The 22,760-nt window shown below is 40.1% G+C and overlaps 2 protein-coding genes across 7 annotated transcripts; one reads left to right on the forward strand and one right to left on the reverse strand.

The window, feature by feature from the left end:
• The first annotated feature begins 572 nt into the window (after positions 1-572).
• LOC122784056 (ectonucleoside triphosphate diphosphohydrolase 5-like) lies at positions 573-10,865 on the forward strand. Of its 3 annotated transcripts, none has more exons than XM_044049126.1 (14): positions 573-623; positions 4,023-4,255; positions 4,373-4,452; positions 4,636-4,779; positions 5,270-5,345; positions 5,847-5,882; positions 6,190-6,278; positions 6,677-6,759; positions 7,050-7,111; positions 7,525-7,626; positions 8,192-8,335; positions 9,427-9,483; positions 9,667-9,782; positions 10,325-10,865. In XM_044049126.1, exons 2-14 carry the CDS (start codon positions 4,024-4,026, stop codon positions 10,406-10,408), a joined length of 1,305 nt encoding a protein of 434 aa, XP_043905061.1. In that variant the 5' UTR covers positions 573-623; position 4,023; the 3' UTR covers positions 10,409-10,865. The 3 variants fall into 3 exon arrangements, with proteins under 3 accessions (XP_043905061.1, XP_043905063.1, XP_043905060.1); XM_044049128.1 differs by having other exon boundaries at positions 582-611; XM_044049125.1 differs by lacking the exon at positions 573-623 and adding an exon at positions 1,016-2,029.
• znf410 (zinc finger protein 410) lies at positions 10,237-22,421 on the reverse strand. 4 transcript variants are annotated; one of them, XM_044049123.1, is made up of 12 exons: positions 22,328-22,421; positions 21,913-22,008; positions 21,778-21,829; positions 21,548-21,680; positions 20,175-20,360; positions 19,056-19,277; positions 15,925-16,087; positions 15,366-15,547; positions 14,755-14,844; positions 14,492-14,611; positions 12,184-12,303; positions 10,237-11,183 (listed from the first exon to the last, which is right to left on the reverse strand). In XM_044049123.1, exons 3-12 carry the CDS (start codon positions 21,808-21,810, stop codon positions 11,083-11,085), a joined length of 1,350 nt encoding a protein of 449 aa, XP_043905058.1. In that variant the 5' UTR covers positions 21,811-21,829; positions 21,913-22,008; positions 22,328-22,421; the 3' UTR covers positions 10,237-11,082. The 4 variants fall into 4 exon arrangements, with proteins under 4 accessions (XP_043905058.1, XP_043905059.1, XP_043905056.1 ...); XM_044049124.1 differs by having other exon boundaries at positions 19,056-19,268; positions 21,913-22,030; XM_044049121.1 differs by having other exon boundaries at positions 21,913-22,030.
• Positions 22,422-22,760: the final 339 nt, after the last annotated feature.

Below are 22,760 nucleotides of genomic sequence, written 5' to 3' on the forward strand. Positions count from 1 at the left end.
GGTCAGGAAGCAAGCAAGCAAGCAAGCAAGCACGTGTCCTGCAGTCAGCAGTTTGTTTGTTTTTACTGTGTCCTGATATTGCAAAGCTGTTTTAACATTTAATCGCTCAGTTTGACTATCTAGAATTTAACACTACATATATCTGTGACGTCATTTTGATGAGTTGTAATTTCATTGAGATGAGACTAGTATGAATTGTAGTTATAGATATATGTGACATAACTTTTACTAGTCAAAACCACAGTTTCAAAATCTGCAATTCAGTCTTTACTATCACTTTTGCCATTCCCGTGTATGAGGTTCGTCATTATAGATATCTACAATTGAGTGGCGGTGAATTGTAGATATACTGATTAGTAAGAATGTCGTCACAGATATCTCCTACTACAATTCACACTCGACACAATGAAATTAAATTACGTCAAAATGACGTCACATACATCTGTAATAGTAATTCCAAACAGACAAACTTGACGATTAAATATTCAAAATGCCTGCACTGATAAAGCTGCATAGACAAGTCTAACGGTGCTGGTGACGTCACGCGGAGTCAGTCAGTCCTGACAGGAAGCGGCGTAGTGTGTCTGTTTGTCAGTTAGCCGAACGTCATGGTGAGCCTGGCTGTGAGTGTTGCGTTCAGGAAACGCCTTAACTTGTTTACATATTGTGTGCCGTGTGTGTTTTACTACTGACAGTGTGGCTTGGAAGATAATCGCCTAATCTAAATGTCGTTTCCTAATTGTAGTTCTTCGAGAAAGTTGCTGTGTCTCCGGCAGCTAGCGTTAGCTAATTATCACGTTATCAAACTTCAGCCGGCAAGTGAAGTCACGTGACCCAATGTTTTTCATGATTTACTGAGGACCGAGCCGAGGAGGAGCCGGCCAGTGAAAGTTTTTTAAAGTTAAAGTTAGTTTTTATTAATCCCCTTAGGGAAAGTATTCCTCTGCATTTTGACCCATCCTGGAATTAGGAGCAGTGGGCTGCCACACTGAGTAGCGCCCGGGGAGCATTGGGGGTTGGGTACCTTGCTCAGGGGCACCCCAGCCCTTTCCACTTGGCCACGGACTGCCAACGCACCACTGTACATTGGTTATTTAATTAATTCATTAATAAACAGGGTCATTTCAGTTTAACATCACAGCAGACATGTCACAAAGCACACACACCAATTATAAGAAAGTATACCTAAAACGAGTACAGCTCTGATTTGAATTGAGCCCACACTTAACCTTCAAAGTATTTTTATTTTATTTTATTTAATAGTTAATTCCATAAGTGACAGCATTTTACAAAAACAACAAACTGTCCAATCTTAGTGTGATGATGCTGTATTTCACAGTTACCACAGTCACAGTGTTCTTACTCATTTAATGTCTTGTCGTTGGATAAACCTGGAGAGGGATTAAAGGGCAAGATTGCTGACACATTTAAACACTAATTAAAAACAACAATAACCAGAATTTGATTAAGCTGTCAAAATTAAACAAATTACATCTTCCTGATATTTATTACAGCAAGGAAAGATTGTTCACTGAATACACATCTCAAGACTGTGTCAAAATATTCTCAACCCTAAATATTATAAACATTAACAGCAAAACAAGAAGATAATACCCTCAAGCTATTCATAACATGTCACCAAACTAGCCACAGTACATCTTAACACTCGCCATAGCTCAAGTTCTTTAAATACTATACTCTGCCTATGTATCAACCCTGTTGTGGACTTTACTGAGGATAGAACACCTGTTAGAAAAATAAAAATACTACTAAATTGGGCAGACCGCTCAGGTTGAATGCTTTGGAAATTAAGTAAGAGATGACATGTTGTGATGGTCTGGTCTCATGCAGAGGAGAGATAGTGATTATATTGGAAAAAGGATGTTGAGGATGGAGCTGTCAGGCAGGAGGAAAAGAGGAAAACCACAAAGAAGAGGACATGAGGACAGTTGGTGTAACAGAAAAGGACACAAGGGAGAGGACATGATGGAGGCAAATGGTCCTCTGTGGCGACCCCTTAATTAATTATGTAAGCTTACACGTTTGTTCCACTTGATAAATGTTGCATTAAAACTTCATTTCGTCAACCTGAAGTTAATTTAACAAAGTCTAGGTTTTGTTTTGTGTATTTTATTTACTGCAGACTCAAAATGCGTGTTGGAGACCATATTTGTGTGGTGCAATAATAGTTAATTTGTGATTAAACAGGATATATTTTATCAGATGAAGGGGAAAATAGAAACATATTGAAAAACAATCAGCTTTCTAAATATTATAGATCGGTCATAGAAAAACACACGAGGTGTAGCTCTAGTTAGAGTAATGCTCTGCAGGAAACCGTATAAATTCTCCTTCAGTCAAAGGGAAGTGCTGAGTAAAACATAGTGCCCCTTTTAGCCGACACAGCTCCAATGCATCACAGACGGTTGACTGTTAAATATATCAACATTACAGTTGTATATCTTTATACGAACATTTTCGGGTTCATTTTCCATTCATGCTACACTGGTTTAAATCATCATGGGTGAGTGTCATGTAGGACGGATTCTTGGAAAGATCAGGCTAAAACTAGGGTTGCATGTAATCAGACTTTTTGCCGATGTGCCGATAATTGATACCAATATTTACGTAACAGAGTTCATTTAGTCTCTTCTGTAGTGAAATTAACATCATATTTGCCGATATCCAATAATACATCTTAAAGCCAAATCTATCTATTAAGACGTAAGATAATTCAACACATAGATCAAATGTTCTGTTAATAGAGTTTTCACTGATAAATACTGTTTGTCCATGAATTGTGAACAGTTCTTAATCCAGTAACTATTTCCACAATGTGACTTACTTGCATGTGTCTTGTGTCCTGTTTTCAGATGCTGGCATCAATTAACTTTCATTTCATATCTGAATATTAATAATAACTTATATTTATGCAGAGGTGTGATATTTTAGTTGAACCTAACATTTGAAGACATTTTTAGGTTCGTATTAAAACTGCCGCCGATTATTTGTCGCATGTTTTTGAAGCAGAAAGTTGCTTCAAAGGTCCAGTGTGAAACATGTAGGAGGGTTCGTTGGCAGAAATTGAAGATACTTCTCGTACGGTTTGTGTAATTGCTTTACGGAGGCCACCATCTTGTGCAATCACGTTCCTACAGAAGCTCATTACACAAAGGGAGCATTTTGCAGAGGAGTCCTTCATTTGTTTCAGTTTGCAGGCTCACTAATTCTTACACACTGGACCTTCAAATAAGGAAATATACAAACCACATTTTAAAAAATCTCTCAGGGGAGTATACACCGTATAGAGGAGGCAAATAAAAAAAAAGCCCTTGGGAATTCATTGATAATCAACAATCCCACTTTCTTAAATAATGTCTCTTTGCTTCTAATGTATTTCAGTTTTAAATAATTAACGCATAAAGGGACAGAGCTTGGGTCCCAGACCATTCGTGTCCACTTGTAGCATGTCTATAATATTTTTGTAACTTTCTCCAGACACATTAAATGCCTGGAATTTAACATTTAAATTGGAGTTTGCAGGCAGTAAATGATGTTGAGTGAAATGTCCCCTGTCACCTCATTTCCTCTGCAATCGGGGTGACAAAGCCTTGGCAAGAGATTCCCGCAGAGCAGTGCTTAACTGGGGCTTTTAAAACATCACATTCCCCCTCATTAGATGTCAGAGAGATGTTGAGACACGCTTGAGTTGCCGTGTATCGATTGAACTCGTCCAACAGTTTAAGTCCAGAGTGTGATGTTTTCTCACTCATCTGTGGGGGTTGACTCAGCAGGTAGAGAGGCTGATTTTGGGGACGTGGTTAGAGAGTCAAAGAGGCGTGGCCAAATGACCTGGTGTAAATAACTTGATTGCTTCTCGTGCCTCTGCTGCTTTTCTTGGCAGTAATTTAACATCTCCCAGTACTGGAGTGCAAGAGTCAGAGCTGTGAGCAGTGTAATTAAATAATACAGTAACACATCAGTTGACAAGAACATTTTGTTTTTGTTTGCTGGTTCTCTAGAATGAAGATGAAGCCCACTGTGCCACTTCTACTCTTGGTCCTCCTGACTTTCACGAGACTGAGCCGAGCCCAGGTCAGGACGTCTCTTCTGGACTTGACCAACAACATCGGCAGCGTCCTTCCCAGCCTCAGCCGGCCGGCGAACCACAGCCGCATCTTTTATGCTGTGATGTTTGATGCTGGTAGCACAGGAACACGTATCCATGTTTACACCTTCATCCAGAGTGACTCAGGTAATGCTCAGCACCTTCTTGGATGATACTTATATAGATGATACATTTTGTGTGTTAAACAGATTTACGTCTCCCTGCTTTTTAATAGCTGTTGCATATTTTTTTTTTTTTCATTAGAGAAACTGCCTGTTTTGGACAATGAGATGTTCCACTCCATTAAGCCTGGTTTGTCAGCATATGCTGACTCCCCCGAAATGGTGAGTCCATTGTCAAATCTAATCAATTATATTGAGCTGAAGAGAAACGTTCTGCTGGCACTGTGTTGTCTTCAGAAACATAGCCGGTCGCCTCCCTCAGTGGGGAATCACGTTGGTAATGAAAGGGAGTAGGAGGCGAGAAAATCAAAACAGTATTGTGGGCATTGTCCCGTGTTTTTAAAGGCTGGACACACGGTGAGGTTGCTGTTGAAGGTGGCAAAGAGGACTGTGCCTCGCCTGGAGTGGAAGAGAACTCCTGTGGTCCTCAGAGCCACCGCTGGACTCCGGCTGCTGGCGGCAGAGAAATCTCAGGCTCTTCTGGACCAGGTGAAAATGTGCAAAGACAACAAAATTACAAATAATGCAAGTGTTAAAATCATTCAAGATAATTCAAAATAATGACTGGAAATTAAAAAAGGGGTGAGTTTTAAGAAGAGTACAGTATCACGAGGCAGCTGTTAGGAGCTGCATTATCAGACACTTCACAGGGAAACTTCTTATCCAGAGAAGGAGCAGGATAAAACTGCAGGTGGTAGAAAGACAAGAGGAAAAGTATTGTTATCAGCGTGCAGGCAGCTTAGTGTGGATGGCTCTCGTGGAGGGGATAAGATAGTAATGGTTGGCCCTGGGGCACCTTGGAAGATAAATGATACTTTATTAATCCCCCTGGGGGAAATAATTAATCCCTTCAAGTGGAGGGCACCTCTGGATGAGCTGCCATTACAGTAGATCACATTAAAGTCATTGCTCTGCTGCTTCCCTCGCCTCCCCCGTGCTCTCACTCTGCTTCCTCCTCCCTTCTCCTCTTCCTCCTCAGGTTCAACATGTGTTTGATGAGTCTCCCTTTTTGGTCCCAGACAACAGCGTGACTATAATGAATGGCACTAATGAAGGTACCGCCTGCCCACCTTCTGTCGCGACAAGCCAGATATTTGTCAGTTATTGCAGCCCCTTACGCTCCCCCTGCAGTGCTTTGAAGGAGCCATCGCCGAGGCTTCTGCTCCACTTTTAGTCTGCGCTGCAATTTCTATCTAGAACATTTGTTTACTGCAGACATTTAGCTAAATTGCTGTAGATTATTGCTGTCTTTTTGATGACACTTCCAAAACTCAAATTGCTTTCCATCACCGAGTGGTGGTGACCTTAAAAGACTGTAATTATCCTGGTGGAAAATGTTACTGTCTGTTGTGCTAGAGTGTAATTGATTTGTCAGCACTTCAACTTTGTGGAATTATAGCTCTTTACTCGCGCACGTGTTTGTGTACACTATAGCCCGTTGTAATTACTGGGAAAATTTGTTATCAGCTTTTCTCAAATGAACTTGTGTGTGGTTCCACCTGAAATGACTGTTTGCTGTGTCTTGGTTTGCTTGTTTACAAATTTTGTGAATGCAGGAATCCTGGCTTGGATGTCTTTGAATTTTCTGACTGGTAAGTGCCGTCTGCGACAACACTGAATATTTGTTTCCTGCTCCCCGAGCTCAGTTACTGTACATTCAAATTTAACCTTGTGTCTAAAATTGTCTTGTGTCTTATTATAGAGGCAGATTGTTCACAGCTGTGATTTCGTAGTGGATCTATCTGATCTTTATCTAGCCCTCTGTCACGATTTAATACGTTTGAGTCGTGTGTGTGTGCGTGCGTGTGTCAACAAAGCCTTTTGAAGATACCATCTAAGGTACAACTGATAATCTCCTCTCTGCTGAAGCTGCTGTATAAAGTAAGAACATTTTTTCAGGTCACCTGAATGCACAAACCAAGAAAACGGTGGGAATATTGGATCTGGGAGGTGGATCTACACAGATCACTTTCCTGCCAAAACTACAGGTCTGTTATAGTACATTTTTGAACGTTAAAGCTGTAGTGCGTAACTGTTAAATTATAACAAATGTCAATATTACACACAAACCATTCAGGACAGATGGATGCTACTGTTTCTACTACTAATGTTCTACTCCTAAAACAACCTGGTTCTTCAGCAGTTTGACAATATAAACACAACTTCACCTGCTCCTTAATCAGGTCTGATAGTATTGCTTGACAGCCTGTTTTCAGAAGGATGCTGCAAACAAATGGCAGAGAGATAATAGGCAGTTAATATTAACAACAACAAAAAATCAGCTACGGTTTCTGAACTGTAACTTTAAGCAATTTATCTTCGTGTTAACAAAAAAAAACGTTCTGTCTGATCACTAATCCACTGTGTCCTTCATATTCTATTGTAGAAAACAATTGAAAGTGTTCCCGTCGCTGATTACATCGTCAGCTTTGACATCTTCAACTCAACGTTTCAGTTGTACACTTACAGGTAAAGCATGTGTCAGTGAAACACCCGGAGTCTACATTTGAATTATAATGGCATTTATTTGTGATATTTATAAGTGATGTATTTATATATAAATATGTATGTATGCAGTATCTAGAACTGCGGTTCGGTTGCGTGTGATCTTGTTTTAACTGCTCAGGATGTGTTTTTGTTTTGTGTCGCAATTCCTGTTGAAATGATGGGGATATTTTTAGAACGACTGCCTTGTTACGCACACACTCCGTTTCTGGTTGGTTTTCTAACTGCGTAACAACCTTTTTGTCTTCATCTAGTTACCTAGGAAATGGACTGATGGCAGCTCGTCTGGCTACTCTGGGCGCTCTGGATGCTGAAGGTACGTTACGTTACGTTGAGAAAAGCTGCTCCATCGCTGTGAGCTGTGGGTCAGTGTTGCTCATTGTGTGTGTGTGTGTGTGTGTGTGTGTGTGTGTCACTGAAGGATAAGTGGGACACACGAGTGAGTCAGTTCGACAAGCGCACCCTCTTTTTGTTATGTTGCTTCTCGTCTAGTTCAGCAAACGCTTAAAGGTTATACAAGAGAAAGATGTGTCTGTGGGATGTATGTCAAGTCCTCCCACTGATAAACAACCCAAGTGATAGCATGAGATGAATCATTGATAGGCTTCAGAGAAAATTGTCTTGGTGACAATCGGGTTTTCAGATCAGTTGTAGACCGTAGTGGCCGCTGAGCCTGTGAAGAGATAAAAAAAAAAAAAGAACAAGTCATCTCTGTACTATCTCTCACAGGGTTGGAGTGGCGCATTTTCAAAAGTTCCTGTCTGCCAAAGAAGTTCAGGGATGAATGGAGTTTTGGAGGTCTGACCTATCAAGTGAGCGGTGACCCTGAGGGTAAGAAGAAACCCTAAAATGTGCCCTTTAATTCCCTCTATGGTTTGAGCAGACATCCAGTGTAAATTGATAGATTAAGTGAGTGATTGTAATTTATTTTGAACGCAACAAAATGTCAGCAAAAAAAAAACAATATTACCCTTAGATTAAATACTGACACTGAAATGTCCAAAAAGGAGTGGGAAGAAGTATTAGCCTATCTAATCCTACCCTTTATTCCCATAAGTATCATTTTTAATATCTTGGACAAGTTCCTTAACTAAGGCATTTCGTCAGTCTGACATATTTGTCAAGCTTTTTTCGTAATTATCATCTAGGACTGAACAATGAATCAAAATGTTAATCAGTATCGCAATCCTTTAATCCAAAATCCTTCAGCCCTATTATCGTCAAACACCTGTACATAGTAAGCATAATCTACTATAAATGAGATGATGTGACATGTTTTGACCAGAATAAAACATTAAGCGGTGACATTGGCAAACACTGTTCCAATGACCATCGTTTCAAAATGCTGCTCCGACATAAGAGGCATAATTGATACCATTTTTCTTTCCTTCCCCAGGTGAGACAGGATTCAAGCTTTGTTATCAAGAAGTACTTAAGGTGGTGAAGGACATTATTCATCAGCCGTATGAGCTGCAAGACAGCAACGTTTTCTATGCATTCTCCTATTACTTTGACAGAGCTGTGGATGCAGGCCTTATCGGTGAGTACACACACACACACACACACTCTGCACTCACCTTACATAATTACATGGAGCCAGCAAGATGTTAATACCCATTCCAGTGCTCGACACAGACGCGCGTCATCTGTGCGTATGTCTCAGTGAATTAATGGGCTCTATGTGTGTGTCGGTATGAGAGAAATCGCTGCCCTCTGCCTGTCCAATGTAAACAGGGTTAGGTTTAAACAATTTATGGTTTTCAAAATGAAATTTAAAACAAGGTTATTAGCAAATTGCAAAGGCTGCAGTTTAATTTTATTTATTCTATTTTCTTAAATGGGTGCTGCAACAATTAACTACTAAATGAATTGCCAACAATTTTGATAATCGGTTAAGCAGCTAAAGTTTGTTTTATGTAATTTCAGCTTCTTTAATATGATTATGTTCTTTATTATTTGCTCTTTGTAGCAGTGGTTTTGTGTGTGGTTCAAATATCTTTAGTTTGTGGAAAACCTTTTTTTGGGAAGCAACCCTTAACATCTGATAAGATTTATATATTCTGAAAATATATTATTGATCATACTTTATAATACTATGCAAAAGTCTTTGGGCACCACCAGCTGTGTTGTTTTTTTATGTCTGGGAAATCATTGGAATTTGAATTGGAATGATGTGACTGAAATGTGGTCTTAAATATTAACAAACAGCTGTCGATGAGTTTAACTCAAACAACATTTGTATGTGATGCTCAAGCATGTCTGAAATAGTTAAATACACGTTTTACCTGTAACATTAATTAGGGTTCTACTTCAAGTAGGTCACACTAAATATTCAGCACTTAAACCTGTAGAAACAGTTTTTTTTGTTTTGTTTTTTTAAATGCAGACATGTTTCCCATATTTTCTGGATGTGTTCAAATAAAATGCTGGATAAACAATTATACTGTATCATTAATATAGTATTACTAAAACATCTCATGTAATGGTGGCCTAAGAGAGACGTGAGAAATTCACAATTACATGTTTAACCCAATTGATTCAGCCTCAGTTACTATTGTCATAATGTGCATGTAAATGTGCTCTTCTTTTAATGAGTAGTATGAGGTTTTAAATGCAACAGTGCTGTTGCAGGTGGGGACCAAGGAGGGAGGCTGGAGGTCAGAGACTTCAAGAAGAGGGCTAAAGAAGGTGAGCTGGGCAAAGCGACGCTCTCTTACTATGGCAGACGTACAGCTCTCTGTACTTGACACACAGTGTGCATCTCCGTTGTCTGCACTTGCGTCCTCGCTGCTATCTGAAATCCTGCATCATCTCCTCACCTGAATACAGATGACTGTTCATCCCAACATGACTCTTCTCTTCTCTCCTCAGTGTGCAATAAGATGACCAAGTATCCTCCCATAAGCCCCTTCCTGTGTATGGACATGGCCTACATCACTTGTCTGCTCAAGGATGGATTTGGCTTTAAGGAGAACACAGTGCTGCAGGTGAGACATTAGTACACACACAATCAATGGGCTGTATGGCCTTGAGCCTAATGATGCAAATGAAAGAAACTGGTTGCAAGGCATTAAAAAATCAACTATCCATGTTCAAAGCTGTGTAGCTCAGACTCATGGCGTCACATTAAAGACGAGTTAATGTATGTAGACGAGTAGAGTGTTTGTTTTCATTTAAACTGATGCAGGATAAAGAGGCAATGACACGTCGTTCATTGACTTGTTCAGACTAAGCCCGTCTGTGTGTGGCTCTGTCACTAAACATTGTCATGTCACCGTCACCCCATAATTTAAGGAGTTGTCTCAATCCAAACATGGCTACCATGGCAACAGCAAGTGATGTTTAAAATGTACTAACAGCTACATTAGTGTGTCCATTCATTAAATATCCGTGAGTTCATTTAAAAAAAAAAAAAAAAAGGGAAATTCTGCACAAAAGTGGTAACGTTTTTTTTTTTATTATTATTATTCAATAAATAAAAAAGGCATTTGAGTGATTTGGTGTTGGGCTTTGTCCCCCTCTCTTGTAGCTGTCCAAGAAAGTCAACAACGTGGAGGCGAGCTGGGCACTGGGCGCCATGTTTGACCACTTCTACAACCTGAAGATCCACTGAGTAACAGCTGCTAAGTGACAAACAACATATAATGGTACAAACCTTATCTCACAGTCCCATGCTGCTGCTGCTGCTGCTGCTGCTGCTGCTGCATATGGGCCGAACCAACCTCAGGGGTAATTGCTAATTTCTTTTAAAATCCAATTCATCTCATTATTACAGTGAGCTATAAATGAGACGTTGACATTTGGAGTGAAAAATGTTACAGACTCAGTTTATGCAGCTTTGATATCAGGGTCATAAACTTAGCTGGTTGTGCTGTGCAAAAGCAGTGTTTACAATATGATACACTGTGCTTCAGCAGTTTTTTAATGGCAAATGTTTTATCATTACTAATAAGGATAATGGGGGGCATTGCCTCAGTGTATTTCAACCTCCGACTTCTGTTTACAATTATTATGCAGTATGCACTGAACAATGCATGGTCTTTATATCATCATAAACTTTTTAAAACCCGTCTCAGTGTCTCTTTGGGAGTATTTGTTTTCAAAAACTTGAGGAAAAAGGGTCGTTTGCCCTTTGCCCTGCACACTTTTCAAAATAAAAGCATCATTGGTTGCTAATTACAAATATCTACAGGGGTTAAACTCAGTGGTTAATCTATTTATAGACGCATGTTGAGGTTTAGTCCACTGGGTACAGGTCCAGCAGTGTTTGACATTTGTCACTGCAGACTACAGCAATGCCACCACGTCTTCTCCATATGCATGGCCTTCGGTCGTCATGGTCACCAGCTCGTGTGGCTGAGAGAGGACGACCACCGAGTCTGCCGAGCCTAAGGGAGGGGACAACAGCACAAAGGCTAGTTAAGACAGGAAATCACCTGGTGATATGGATGCTGACTGAACCCTCCCTTTTCAGGACTGTCTGTTCACTTTATTAGGTACACCTGCTCTACAAATATCCAATCACACGGCAGCAACTAAATCCCATTTAGACGTGGTCAAGATGACCTGCTGAAGTTCTAACTGAGCATTAGAATGAAGGGATTTAAGTGACTTAGAATGTGGTTGTTGGTGCCAGCTGGGCTGGTCTTAGTGTTTCAGAAACTGCTGATCCACTGGGATTTTATTGCACAAACATCTCTAGGGTTTACAAAAATAGTGCAAAAAAAAGAGAAAATATCCAGTGAGCAGCAGTTGTCTGTGCAAAAAGGAGTCAGAGGAGAATGACCAGAGTGGTTTGAGATAATAGAATAAAAATGCAACAGTAGCTTAAATAAACCATTAAGTCATTCAACCAAGGTATGCAAATCACCATCTCTGGAAAAACAACATGTCAAACTTTGAAGCAGATGAGCTACAACAGCACAGCAGGCACTTTGTGTCCTGTGTACCTGATAACAGGTGAGGTGAGTGTACGTGCCTGAGTTTACCCAAACACATACTTGATTAATGCTTTTTAGTTGAAAATAAAAACACTGATGGGAAGTAAAAACAAAAGCACAACAGCTGAACATCCACAACACAAGAAATAAGAGTAATTAACAATAATGCATCTGATTCACCAAAAAATATCACAACTACAGAGGCAGTTTGTCATTCATGACGTCCTGAGCTCATAATGACAGTCTTTAAAGTCCAGACAAACAATGCTGAAAACCAAAAAGAAACTGAGAGTCACACAAATAGTCATTGAAAAACACTTAACAGGACATTAGCAACACCACAAGCTGACTCAGCAACACTGATGTTAATGGTAAGGTTTCACGGCAAAGTCTTTTTTAAGTGTCGTGTGTTTCGTCTTTTCTCTGTCACACACGTGTAAACGCCTACCTGGCGATCTTAACATAGCGTGATGGAGATTCAAGGGTTCCACGGTTGTCGTCATGGTGACCATACCGTCTCCATTCTCACCGTCAGCCTCCAGCAAGCTGCTTTGTGTCAGAGCTTCTCCTGATGGAGGCAAGCAAAAAGGGGAAAAAAGAAATCAACACAAGATAAGAAAGATGTGAAGAATGACACACACTTGATTTTGATATGAGCCAAAATCAGAGTTTGAAGTTCGTTTTGAATCTTTAATTAACGATCACATCTAAAAATGTGCATTATTATTACTACCTTTTGACCAGTGTTTGTGAGTTCTTTGGGTTTAAGGAGTCAAGGTGGCTAGTCTACCTATCCCAATGGTCTATTTAACAAGTAAATAGCAAGTCTGTAATGTATAAATAACACAGAAACTACCCCTCTGCTGAGGAGCTGAATCTTCCTTTGCTCTGCTTAACAAAAGACCAGCCTCTTTGGGGAGGATGACCCGAATAAATCAGCTGATTATAATTAGAGCTTTGGCAGCGTTTCCTTTTTCAGCAGCGGTGCTTTCCTGCTGTTACACAGAAGTGACGAGGAGGCAAAAACACTGTCCGCTCTTGTTCCACTCAGCGTCGCAAACTAAACACAAGACTAATTTAAGCTGATTTAGACCACATGTTGGAATTAAAGAGGTCATTAAAATGTTTTTAACCTGAAGAGATGCCGAAACTGGAAGTAAGACAAGACTAGCAACTCGTTTATCTCGGCGTGTTGTGAAGTGAAGGCAAGAAAAAAAAAACACATGTAAATAAAGCAAGATAAAGCTTTAGGACATGAGTTTGAATTGTTGTGCCACTTAATCTTGTCAATTACACACTTTCCAGATAAATCTGACCCTGGGAAAAGAAGCCTTACAGGATGGCTTCTGCGTTTCTCTGCTTTCCCAAAGATATGAGCAGTCTAACACGACTCAGCTGCTGGCCCTGAAAATAATAGATCGTTCACATTTTTGCTCAAAGTCATTAATAATTTAAGAAATGTTCCTAAAGGTAAGTATGCAACATTTTAAAATGTATGGACTGCTTAAAGCTAGATAATAATAATCTGAGGATTAGCATATTCCTACTGTGAGTGTGTGTGTGTGTTCTTGTACTTCTAACAGTGTGAGAACCAACATGACCATGAGCTCTTACAACATGACAACAGTTCCTGCCACTTAGATTACTCTTTAAAAGAACAGTAAGCTGGAATTTTTTTTCTTGGGTGTATTGATGAATAAATCAATAAGAACCCTTCAGCATTATGGAAATCAAGTGATCTGACAGAACAACACCTCTGCAGCTTTACAACTAAATCTGCAGTGTGACAGGAAGCTTTGACCCATCTGATCACAGGGAAGTTCAAAGAGCAGGTGCATCTGAATCCACTACATCTACTGATCTCTGAATACAGCAGTGTCCGTAACAGTGCTGGAAAGCTACCAAACAGTTCATCGGCTGCAAAGAAACCTAAAAAAATATATAATAAAACATGTCAACATCTGACAGAGACTGATTTCATTTGTCGTGTTTATGAAATGAAGCGTGTCTGTCCATGTATTTAAATAACTTGTTGATGACATTAAACAATTAACTTTATTCCCCATTGATCCTGCCAACTGCACCTTTACACGTTTGGGTTAAAGCATTTAGAGATAATGGTGAAGATTAGGGTAAGGGAGTAGGGAAAGTATGTGTGTTTTGTGGGGACCTATACGTGTTTACACAGTCACATTATGGGGCTTGTCTTCTTTATAGAGACACAAAGTCCCCATATTGTGAATTATTACACTGTGAGTGAGTCTCTCCAGGAAATGAATGAGTCAATGCGATGTCCTCTGAAGTCATGGAAACCACACTGTGTGCATGTGTACATGTCTGGAGTAGGCTATAAGAAGGTTTTCACTCAAAACTATTGTTGTGAGGACATTATGGTTTGTTCTCACAACTTTAAAGGGCTTATTGAGGGTAAAGCCCTGGTTTTAGTGTTAGGGTTAAAATAAGGTTAAGGATTTGTGTAAGGGGCAAGTGAATACATTATGCCTGAATGAATGTTCCACTAAGACTGTCCTTACATAAAGAGAGAAAGGCTACATTTACATTAGTTTGTTTTCATTTAAGAATGCTTACATTCGGCCCCAGATATAGGCTGTGGAAAACACCTCTAGCAGAGAATCTACTTCCTGTTTCCACAGGCATGTGCATGCCCACTGCACCTGAATAGTCATATGACAGACATATGACAAACACAAAATGTAAAATTTAAAGAAAGACTATGGCTGTAACCAGAGACTGACCCGTTTCTCTGCTGTCACTGCCGAGTCCCTCCTCTCCATGTCTCTTCCTCATGTGGACGTTTCTGCTGCCGGACTGAGAGAACGTCTTCCCACAGATTCCGCAGTGATGAGGCTTCTCACCTGAGAAACACACACACACAGAAGGGATGTGCTATGTTCAGGTCGCCTCTGAACTTAAAGAGGATGCATCACTTTAAGGCACATCATGTTGTACGGTATCTGTTGCACACTAATTACTAAAAAAGGTGCCCAGCTGTACTCACCAGAATGTACGAGCATGTGTTTCCGTAGACTGGAATACTCTGCAAAGGATCGCCCGCAGCCATCTGCTTCACACAGAAAAGGTTTCTCCCCTGGAAACAGCCAACACCCAAATGAACACACACAATCTATAATATTAAAACTTAATGATGCAAATTTATTACAGCAGAACTGCACCATCATAGCTGGTGTGAAAATGTTAGAAATGCAGCAGTTTTCGTTTTTGTTTATAAAAGATCTTGGTGATAGCGGAGCTTACTTTGACGCATGAGAATATAAAATATGTAATATAAGTAGATATCATGGCTCATAAAGAGCTGTTCTAGCAGACGTATGGGCAAAACACTACAATGGAACTGGTCTGATAACTGGTCCCTGGGTAGAAGAAGACTGTGGAACGGGCCATCAAAAAATCTTAATGTCACCTGAATAAAATATGACAGAGTACTGTTACTTTCCAGCAGTGAAATGGAGGCGCCAGTGATGCTGACTCCTCAAATCTCCAGCCTTGACTGCACCAAGGAAGCATTAAATGAGCAGAGTCAAATGGCCTGAGTTATTGCCTCTCCCGTGATCATGCTTCTTATACACAGCATCATCCCGCTTCCCCCACCTGTGTGTATGCGCCTGTGGTTCTTCAAGTTTCCAGCGGTGGTGAACTTTTTGCCACAGTTCTTCTCCTTGCAGATGAAGGGCTTCTCGCCATTGTGCGTCCTCATGTGAACCTGCAGCCTCTGCAGCACGTAGAAACTCTTCCCGCAGCCTTCCGCGCCGCACCTGAACATTCGGTCATTCCTGGGAGCCGAGATAAACCAAAAAAAAACAACAAAAATATCTGTGTTTCCTCTGCACATGTTTCATTTGCAACAGCCCACAGCAATGTCAGACAGGGCAACCACAAATAGATTCCCTACCCTGATGTCAACAGCGCTCCTGCAGCACAAGTACACGCTTCTGTCTAACAGCTCAGCTATGTTTCTCCTCCGTCTGACTGCCTCCATCACAAACAATCAGTGGGAAGCAGCAGCTATAACTGCTGTCAAGTAAAAGTTTTCAATTTGCAATTTTCATTGTGGAAGTTAATTAAATAACATTTTTTTCTCTTCAACACTTTCGTTTTTTTTATTTTGGCTGGTCCTCACATGCTGTACAAGGATGTGTGTTTGTGTCACCTGTGTGTTTTCAGGTGATATTTGAGATGAGCCGGCCAGGTGAACGTCCTGCAGCAGCCCTCAAACGAGCAGCGGAGGATTTGTTTGGAGAGGGGCCGGTTGGTCCGAGGAGGCAGGGGCTCCCGCTTGTCCCCGTCTGTCGTCAATCCGTGTGTGTGGTCACCTAGGCAACCGGAAGAGTAAAATGAGTGAGGCCATGCAGAAAACAATCCAGGAGTTCCAGGTGGCCTGCCTCTGGAGTCTGGCTGCATAAAAGCTAATCATCAGGTATGGACTGAGACCTGCTGAACTTTCACAGCCAGAAGAAAAACAACACAAAGCTGAATGCAATCACTTTCTTTTAACCTGCAAGGACTGGCTTGAAATGCCTTTAACAGTTCCAATTTTGTTTCGAGCATGTCTGCAGTAACATGGTTCTAACTGATTCACCAGTGCTGAAGGAAACTTGGTTAATCTAATGCAAGCCAGCAGGAGGGAAGCAATTACAGTGACTCACGAAGGAGTTTCGGTCTCAGACTGAAACCAGTTTCTGCCTGATGCAGACATTTAATTTAACAATGTATAAAGTATTTTAAGCATTTTATTTCCTCCCTAAAGTCTGCTCCTCGAGTTGAGAATGAGCTGAGAGGGAAGAAGAAGAAAAAAAGTAATTTTTCCTCACTACTCATATTTTACCTTAATTTACCTTGACCTCAATATAATGAGGTCAAGGATAAATGTGAGGAAATCACATGGCGACAGAAAAAGAACACGTCTAATGGTCCACTTCAACATAAAATGGGCTGCATTATTACACAGGGTTGGTCCAAAACACTTCTGAGTTCTGAATATTCCTTCAACAAAGAAATAACAAGGGGAAAAATGTTATGCTGCAACAGATGATATGTGAAAATAAAAGTGAACAAGATGAACACAATTTCAGATATTCAACAAATGTTTGATGGAATGAATATATACAGTGACTGTGAAAGGCACAACAGATCACAGGATTGCCATACTCGTGCAAACAGTCAGTGAGCTCATGATCCTAGTAGATGGAGATACTGGCATCCTTGAAGTGACCACTGCCAGCAGCATACAAATGTGTCACCGCAGGATAAAATAAATCAATCAGGACTGTATTGATTTGCAGTGGCTTGTCCCTGTTGGGGGACAAGTGGACACAAACCAAGGAAGTAAAATGTGTCTCACAGCATAAAAAGACCCCTCATCACAGGAGTCAAGCATTCAGGTCCACACTGTTGTCATGCCATGAGACGTACACTTGCTTACATGTCCATGACATGATGAAGAATGACTCATTGCAAACCTTAACCTCCCTCTCTACGTAAGAGGTGCTCTTATCATTAGAAGACTTTCTGTATAGATTGAAACATTCATTGTTTTTTTTCAAACACATACATGTTAAATGACAATAGCACAACAATACTACAAATAAGAATTTAAGAAAAACAGAACCAGGTTGGGATAAAAGAAAAAGTCAACTGAGGACAAATAAGAAAGAGAAATCTTTGCTTTCATATTCTCACTTTTTATAACCAGGACCTGAAGCTGCAATTTGACTCAGAAGAGTTTCAAAGATCAGAAATGTCATGGCTGAACTCTTCATCTACAGGGCCTCCTGTGGAGTGAACTTAAAATAAGTGGTGAAGTACTCCTAAAGCTTTCTGCGTTGGTGTTTGCTGTGGCAACATCGTCTCCGTCTTAGATCAGATTAAAGCTATCTGTGCTCAGGTGATTTGAACTGAGTTGAAGGTGCGTGTACTTCTCACTAAGTTACCATCATTCAAGTTACCGCTGTGATTCAGATGTGATGAAATATGTGTCAGATTATTTTGACACCAGAGGATGAGTCCTTTGCACAGCCGCCATTTTCACTTGTTTTAGCAGGAGAAGCAAATGTGTTACTGATAAGATAAAGTAATCCTTTATTAGTCCAACAATGGGGAAATCACATTAACTATAGCTCTTGTCAGTTTATGAAAGTCAGAACAGAGTGATGGTGACCCCATATTCAGTCTGAAAGTGGCAAATCTAAATGGAACACAGCCATTATTAGCTTGATTTCTGTACACCTGTATTTGCCCTTGTTTGACCTGCCAAAATGGCTGCTGAGCAAAGGGCCCACTGCACCCATGAAAGAACAATATTTTCATTTCTTATGTGTGAGGGAAGCTAATTAACTTACACAGTTCAAAATCAAAAACTTTGGTGAACAGCTATCAGGGCTATTTCTGAGCAGCTATGATTAAAAAAAAAATGTATTGTGTGTATGAATGAATGAATATGGTATTTTAAGAATAAGCTTCTTTGTTACAGTGTTTCTTAAAGTTTTTAATCAGTGTCCTATTTTTTATTTTTTTTTAAAACATGACACACCATTGTTTCCCTCCGTTTCCTGTCATTGTGCTTACCCAACTGTCTGCTGGGTATTGATTCATATTTAGCATGCAGAAATGACAGTGGTACGCTGGCAACAAAGTGATTATGTTGCTATTCTATTATCATTCATATAGCACTGTTACTGCTACTTGATCACTTGACCACCTACGTCCCGTCTTCGGTTACAGCTCATCTAACCTGAGTCTGTTCTTCTAATGGATGCGGCCTCACAGCTCCTCTCAAGTCTGCATTAGCCATATAAATGTACATTACATTGTCAGACCCAGAGCACCAATATGTACTGACTGAAGAATGATTAATGTTCCACCAAAATGCGACGTTTATGTCTAAAGCGGATAGTTGCAACCAGACTTGTAAATCCCTTTTTCACAAAGCTACAAAATGATTTTGATTTAGAAGAATAAGACGAGAAGTGTTAACAGAGTTTCCATGAGAACTGATTACACTGCATTTTCTCTCATCGCTGACCTTGTTTTTTCTTCTTTGTCTGCCTGCAGTAAGTAGTTATCTAAGCACAGAAAATACACTGCTTACCAGAAACAGGATTCATTTTCATTGTTCTCCCCATACTCTTTTTCTAAAACATGAAATTGTTCCATCACAGACGATGGCTATTACAGTAACATAGCGTAATACTGTCTTAGGAGTAACTTATTTAGCTTTGCTTTCCAGAGTGAAAGTCATCTATAAGCATCTCTGTATGTGCTAATAAGACAATGTGACTTTACCGTTACTGACACTTGAAGCTCTGGCGTCCTGGCTGGCTTTGGCATCTCTCACAAGCTGTGCCCTCGTGGCAGCAATCAGGCTGTCATGTGCCAGCTCCTGTACTCGCAGATACCAGGGAGCACTGCCATCTATCCCGTAGTCCCCCGATGAGACCCCCTCATCGTCATCCTCCCCAGTGCCATCTGCGGCAAAGATCAGGGACTCTGAGGAGGCTGTGATGCCTCAGAAGGAAGAAAAGGCAGAGGCAGGAAATTAGATATTCAAGGAAAAATAAATACTCTGCAAGATCATCAATGGCGTGAGCCCCTCAAGGTGACATTTCTAAATTAAAACATTATTATCAACAGCTGATGCTCTTCACCCTGAAAGACTGAGAGAAGAGTGGAAAACAGACCCACAAATATTCACAGAAAAACACTCTCTAATTCAGGATTTCAGAGTAACGCAAAACAAAAATGTTTCTGTCTGCGGCAAAGTCTTTTCTATGCTCCACATAACTCCCAACACACAAAAAGGTTCATGTCAAGAGACCAAAATTAATTTTTTTCTCTCCTGCCAGGGGCTCATAAACCACGAGAATGTGCCTGCCAAGGATCATTTCATCCAGCCAAAATAATTCACTTTTTCTTCTATGAAAATGTGTCACTCCATTTCTTTTTAGTGCAGCGTGAAGAATCAGGTAGCAGAGCAAGACACAGAGTACGGGCACAAGATTAGATTTTGCTTTATAGTAAAACATTCTCACTCTCACTTTTATTACAATTCATCAGAACACAATTCATCACTGTGACTCATCACAATGGAATAACATCAGGTTTCTGCTTAGACTGCTGCAGACTTTTTTTCATTATCATTTCATATTTCACTTAGTTTTACAGTTTGTTTTTTTCATTTGAGCTAGAAAATGTATTGTTACTTAAAATCTAAATCTTATACTTTATTAATCCCCTTAGGGAAATTATTTACTTATATACTTGCTTCCAAAATGTTCCAAGTTTCTTTTTCCGTTTCTTTCTACTTTGTGCTACTCAATTCCAGAGTATACATATATATAAATACAAAAATACTGTTGTTATTAGTGCTTGGTAGGTGGGATTGTCAGACTGGTGTTTCTTTACCTTTTGCCAAATTCAGCAGGACGTAGGAAGTGCCGTCTGACTGTTGTAAATCATGGAGGATGTGCGGAGGGCTAGGTGAGGCCCGTGAATGAGAGTGTGCCTGGATCACGAGGGGGTTTCTCTCTGACACACCTCCGAACTCTGACAAGGAAGGAGACCTCTCAGGCTCATGACTCAGGCCTCCATCTGGGAACAGAATTAGTCTTGTTGTTGTATCACCTGACAAACTAGTGCATTGTATTTGCAAACAGTTATTCAAATGTGGGTGATGATTTATGTGGAACAGTGCTATGAGTTGGTTCATATTTACTCATCTCTTCATATTGGCGTTTTATAACAAAAATTAGCATGGCAAGTGACATGATTCACTTTCATGCTAATTTCCGTCAAAAGGAATGGAAAGTAAACAAAGCAGATTCTGAAAATGCCTTTGATACTTTTGATAAGATGCACAAAAGGAGTTGAAAAGTGTAAACAACCAGGTGTTTGCTTCAAGAAGTGTCATGTTTTTCCTTGCAGTGACATGAAGCAGAGTCTTGGAGTACACAACATTCTGTGAGTGACTCAAACCCCCACCCTTGTTTGTTTCCTGGCCCTGAAGACATTAGAGACTTTTCCAGTTAGACTACACTTAATGTCAGGATCTTTGCTGTTTTAGTTTCCTATAAGAACCTTTTTTTTGGCTGAAAAGTGAAGATTCATGATGTAAAATTGTTGGACTTGGGTGAAGCGTTGGCAAAATGATCACTTTACAAACTTCAGTTTCCAGAAAATTACATATATTTTTAAACATATTCTTAAGAGATTGTAGAATTATAAAAGAGTAGATTTTACTATGTTAGTCTTTTTTAATCAGCTATCTAAAATCTGTTTTTTCACAGCCCCTTTATCAGTGTTATCAGATTGTCTAGATCCCAGGCTGGTTCACGGAAACAGCAGTGGGCAAGTCAGTGTTGATTAATTGATATTAATCTACTACTAAACCATCAACTATTTTGGTAATCAAATCATTAGTTTGAGTGTTTTTTTTTTTGTCTTCAAAGAATTAAAACAAGTATTTCTGATTTTTCAGCTTCTTAAATGTGAATAAATAAAACCAGAAAACAAAGGTTCTGGTTTTTTTTGCTCCATATAACAAAGAAATAATTGAAACTGAATCAATTTGGGTTGTGGACAAAACAAGGCATTTGAGAACATCATCATTACAAGGTTTTGGAAAACTAAATCAACATTTTTTGACATTTGTGACAAATAAAAAAAGGATAGTTGCAGCCCTATCTGCCAGTACCTTGTACAACCACACTACAGTCTAAATCTAGTTTTGACACATTTCGTGAAGATGACAGTGCTTGTATCAGAGAGTAGCTGCTGACCTGTGAGCTCCAGCGGGCTGCACAATGAGTTGTCAGCTGGAGTCAGTAGAGGCAAACATGAGTGTTTGGACTCAGAGTCCTCCAGACCCTGAACCAACGGGATGGACGCGTTCTGAACAAACTGCACCAGCAGCTGAGAGGAGAAACACTCAATAAGATATAAAACATGCCATATTCAGTGCTGTGTGTCACAACAGCCATCTGGAGCATGGAAGTGAGGGAACGGGTACCTCTGGTTTGGAGTCAAGCTCATCTGAAAGCATTGGTCACCCTGTGTGCAACCTGGAAAAAAGCAGGAAAACACCTTTTCCATCATCATGCAACCAAACGTGCTACGATTGAAATCTAGTAAAAACGCGACTCACTTCAAACTTGAGCCGCTTAAGTGGATGATTTTAAGTGAGTCAGACACTCAAGTAGCAGCAGCAGGTCATCTTCGAGTCAACACCATCACATAAGCTCTTGTGGTCAAACAATGTCAAGCTGTCAAGCACATAATTCGATGTTCTCAGCTGTTGAGCAAGTTGATAACAAGCACTATCCGGTGAAACAGTATAGTTAATTGTAGCTACAGCTAAGTTCGCGTGAGCCAAACACAAACAGTGAAGATAACACACTATCATCTCAACTTAGCTAGCAGGGTTAGCACTTACCAAAACTAGCTACCGGGGCTAACAACACAGATAGTATCAGATACCGGTGCTAAAGTCTTATCCCTGACGGTACAATTAGCACGGTTTCAACCACAATATCCCTGTAACAAGAAAGGAATTCCGTTACCTCGTATTGGTGGCGAAAGTGGGATTCAGTGTGAGAAGAGTCAGCTTAGTAACAGTCACAAAACAGAGTGGGAGAAGAGGTTTGTGCTACGGAAACACGGATGGAACAATTTTAGGACATTTCCGCGTTGCCCGCAATAATATCCCACATCAACGACGCCACCCAGTGTTCGGGCTGTAAACTACACCTTAACGCAAAGAAAGTCACATGGAAATATGCCATGATACATACATACATATATATATATATAATATATATATATACATATATATATGAACATAAGACTAAGGCATTTGGAGATGTACTTAAAAATCTTGTATTAACATTTTACTGCAGAGAAACAGGTGCACTGGCTTAACATATGGTAAAATCCACCATCTCCATTAGTGGTAAAGGAGCATAGATTTATTTTTAACTGCTTGTCCTTTCAAGG

This window comes from Solea senegalensis, linkage group LG17, assembly GCF_019176455.1.
Source record: "Solea senegalensis isolate Sse05_10M linkage group LG17, IFAPA_SoseM_1, whole genome shotgun sequence".
Classification (NCBI taxonomy): Eukaryota; Metazoa; Chordata; class Actinopteri; order Pleuronectiformes; family Soleidae; genus Solea; species Solea senegalensis.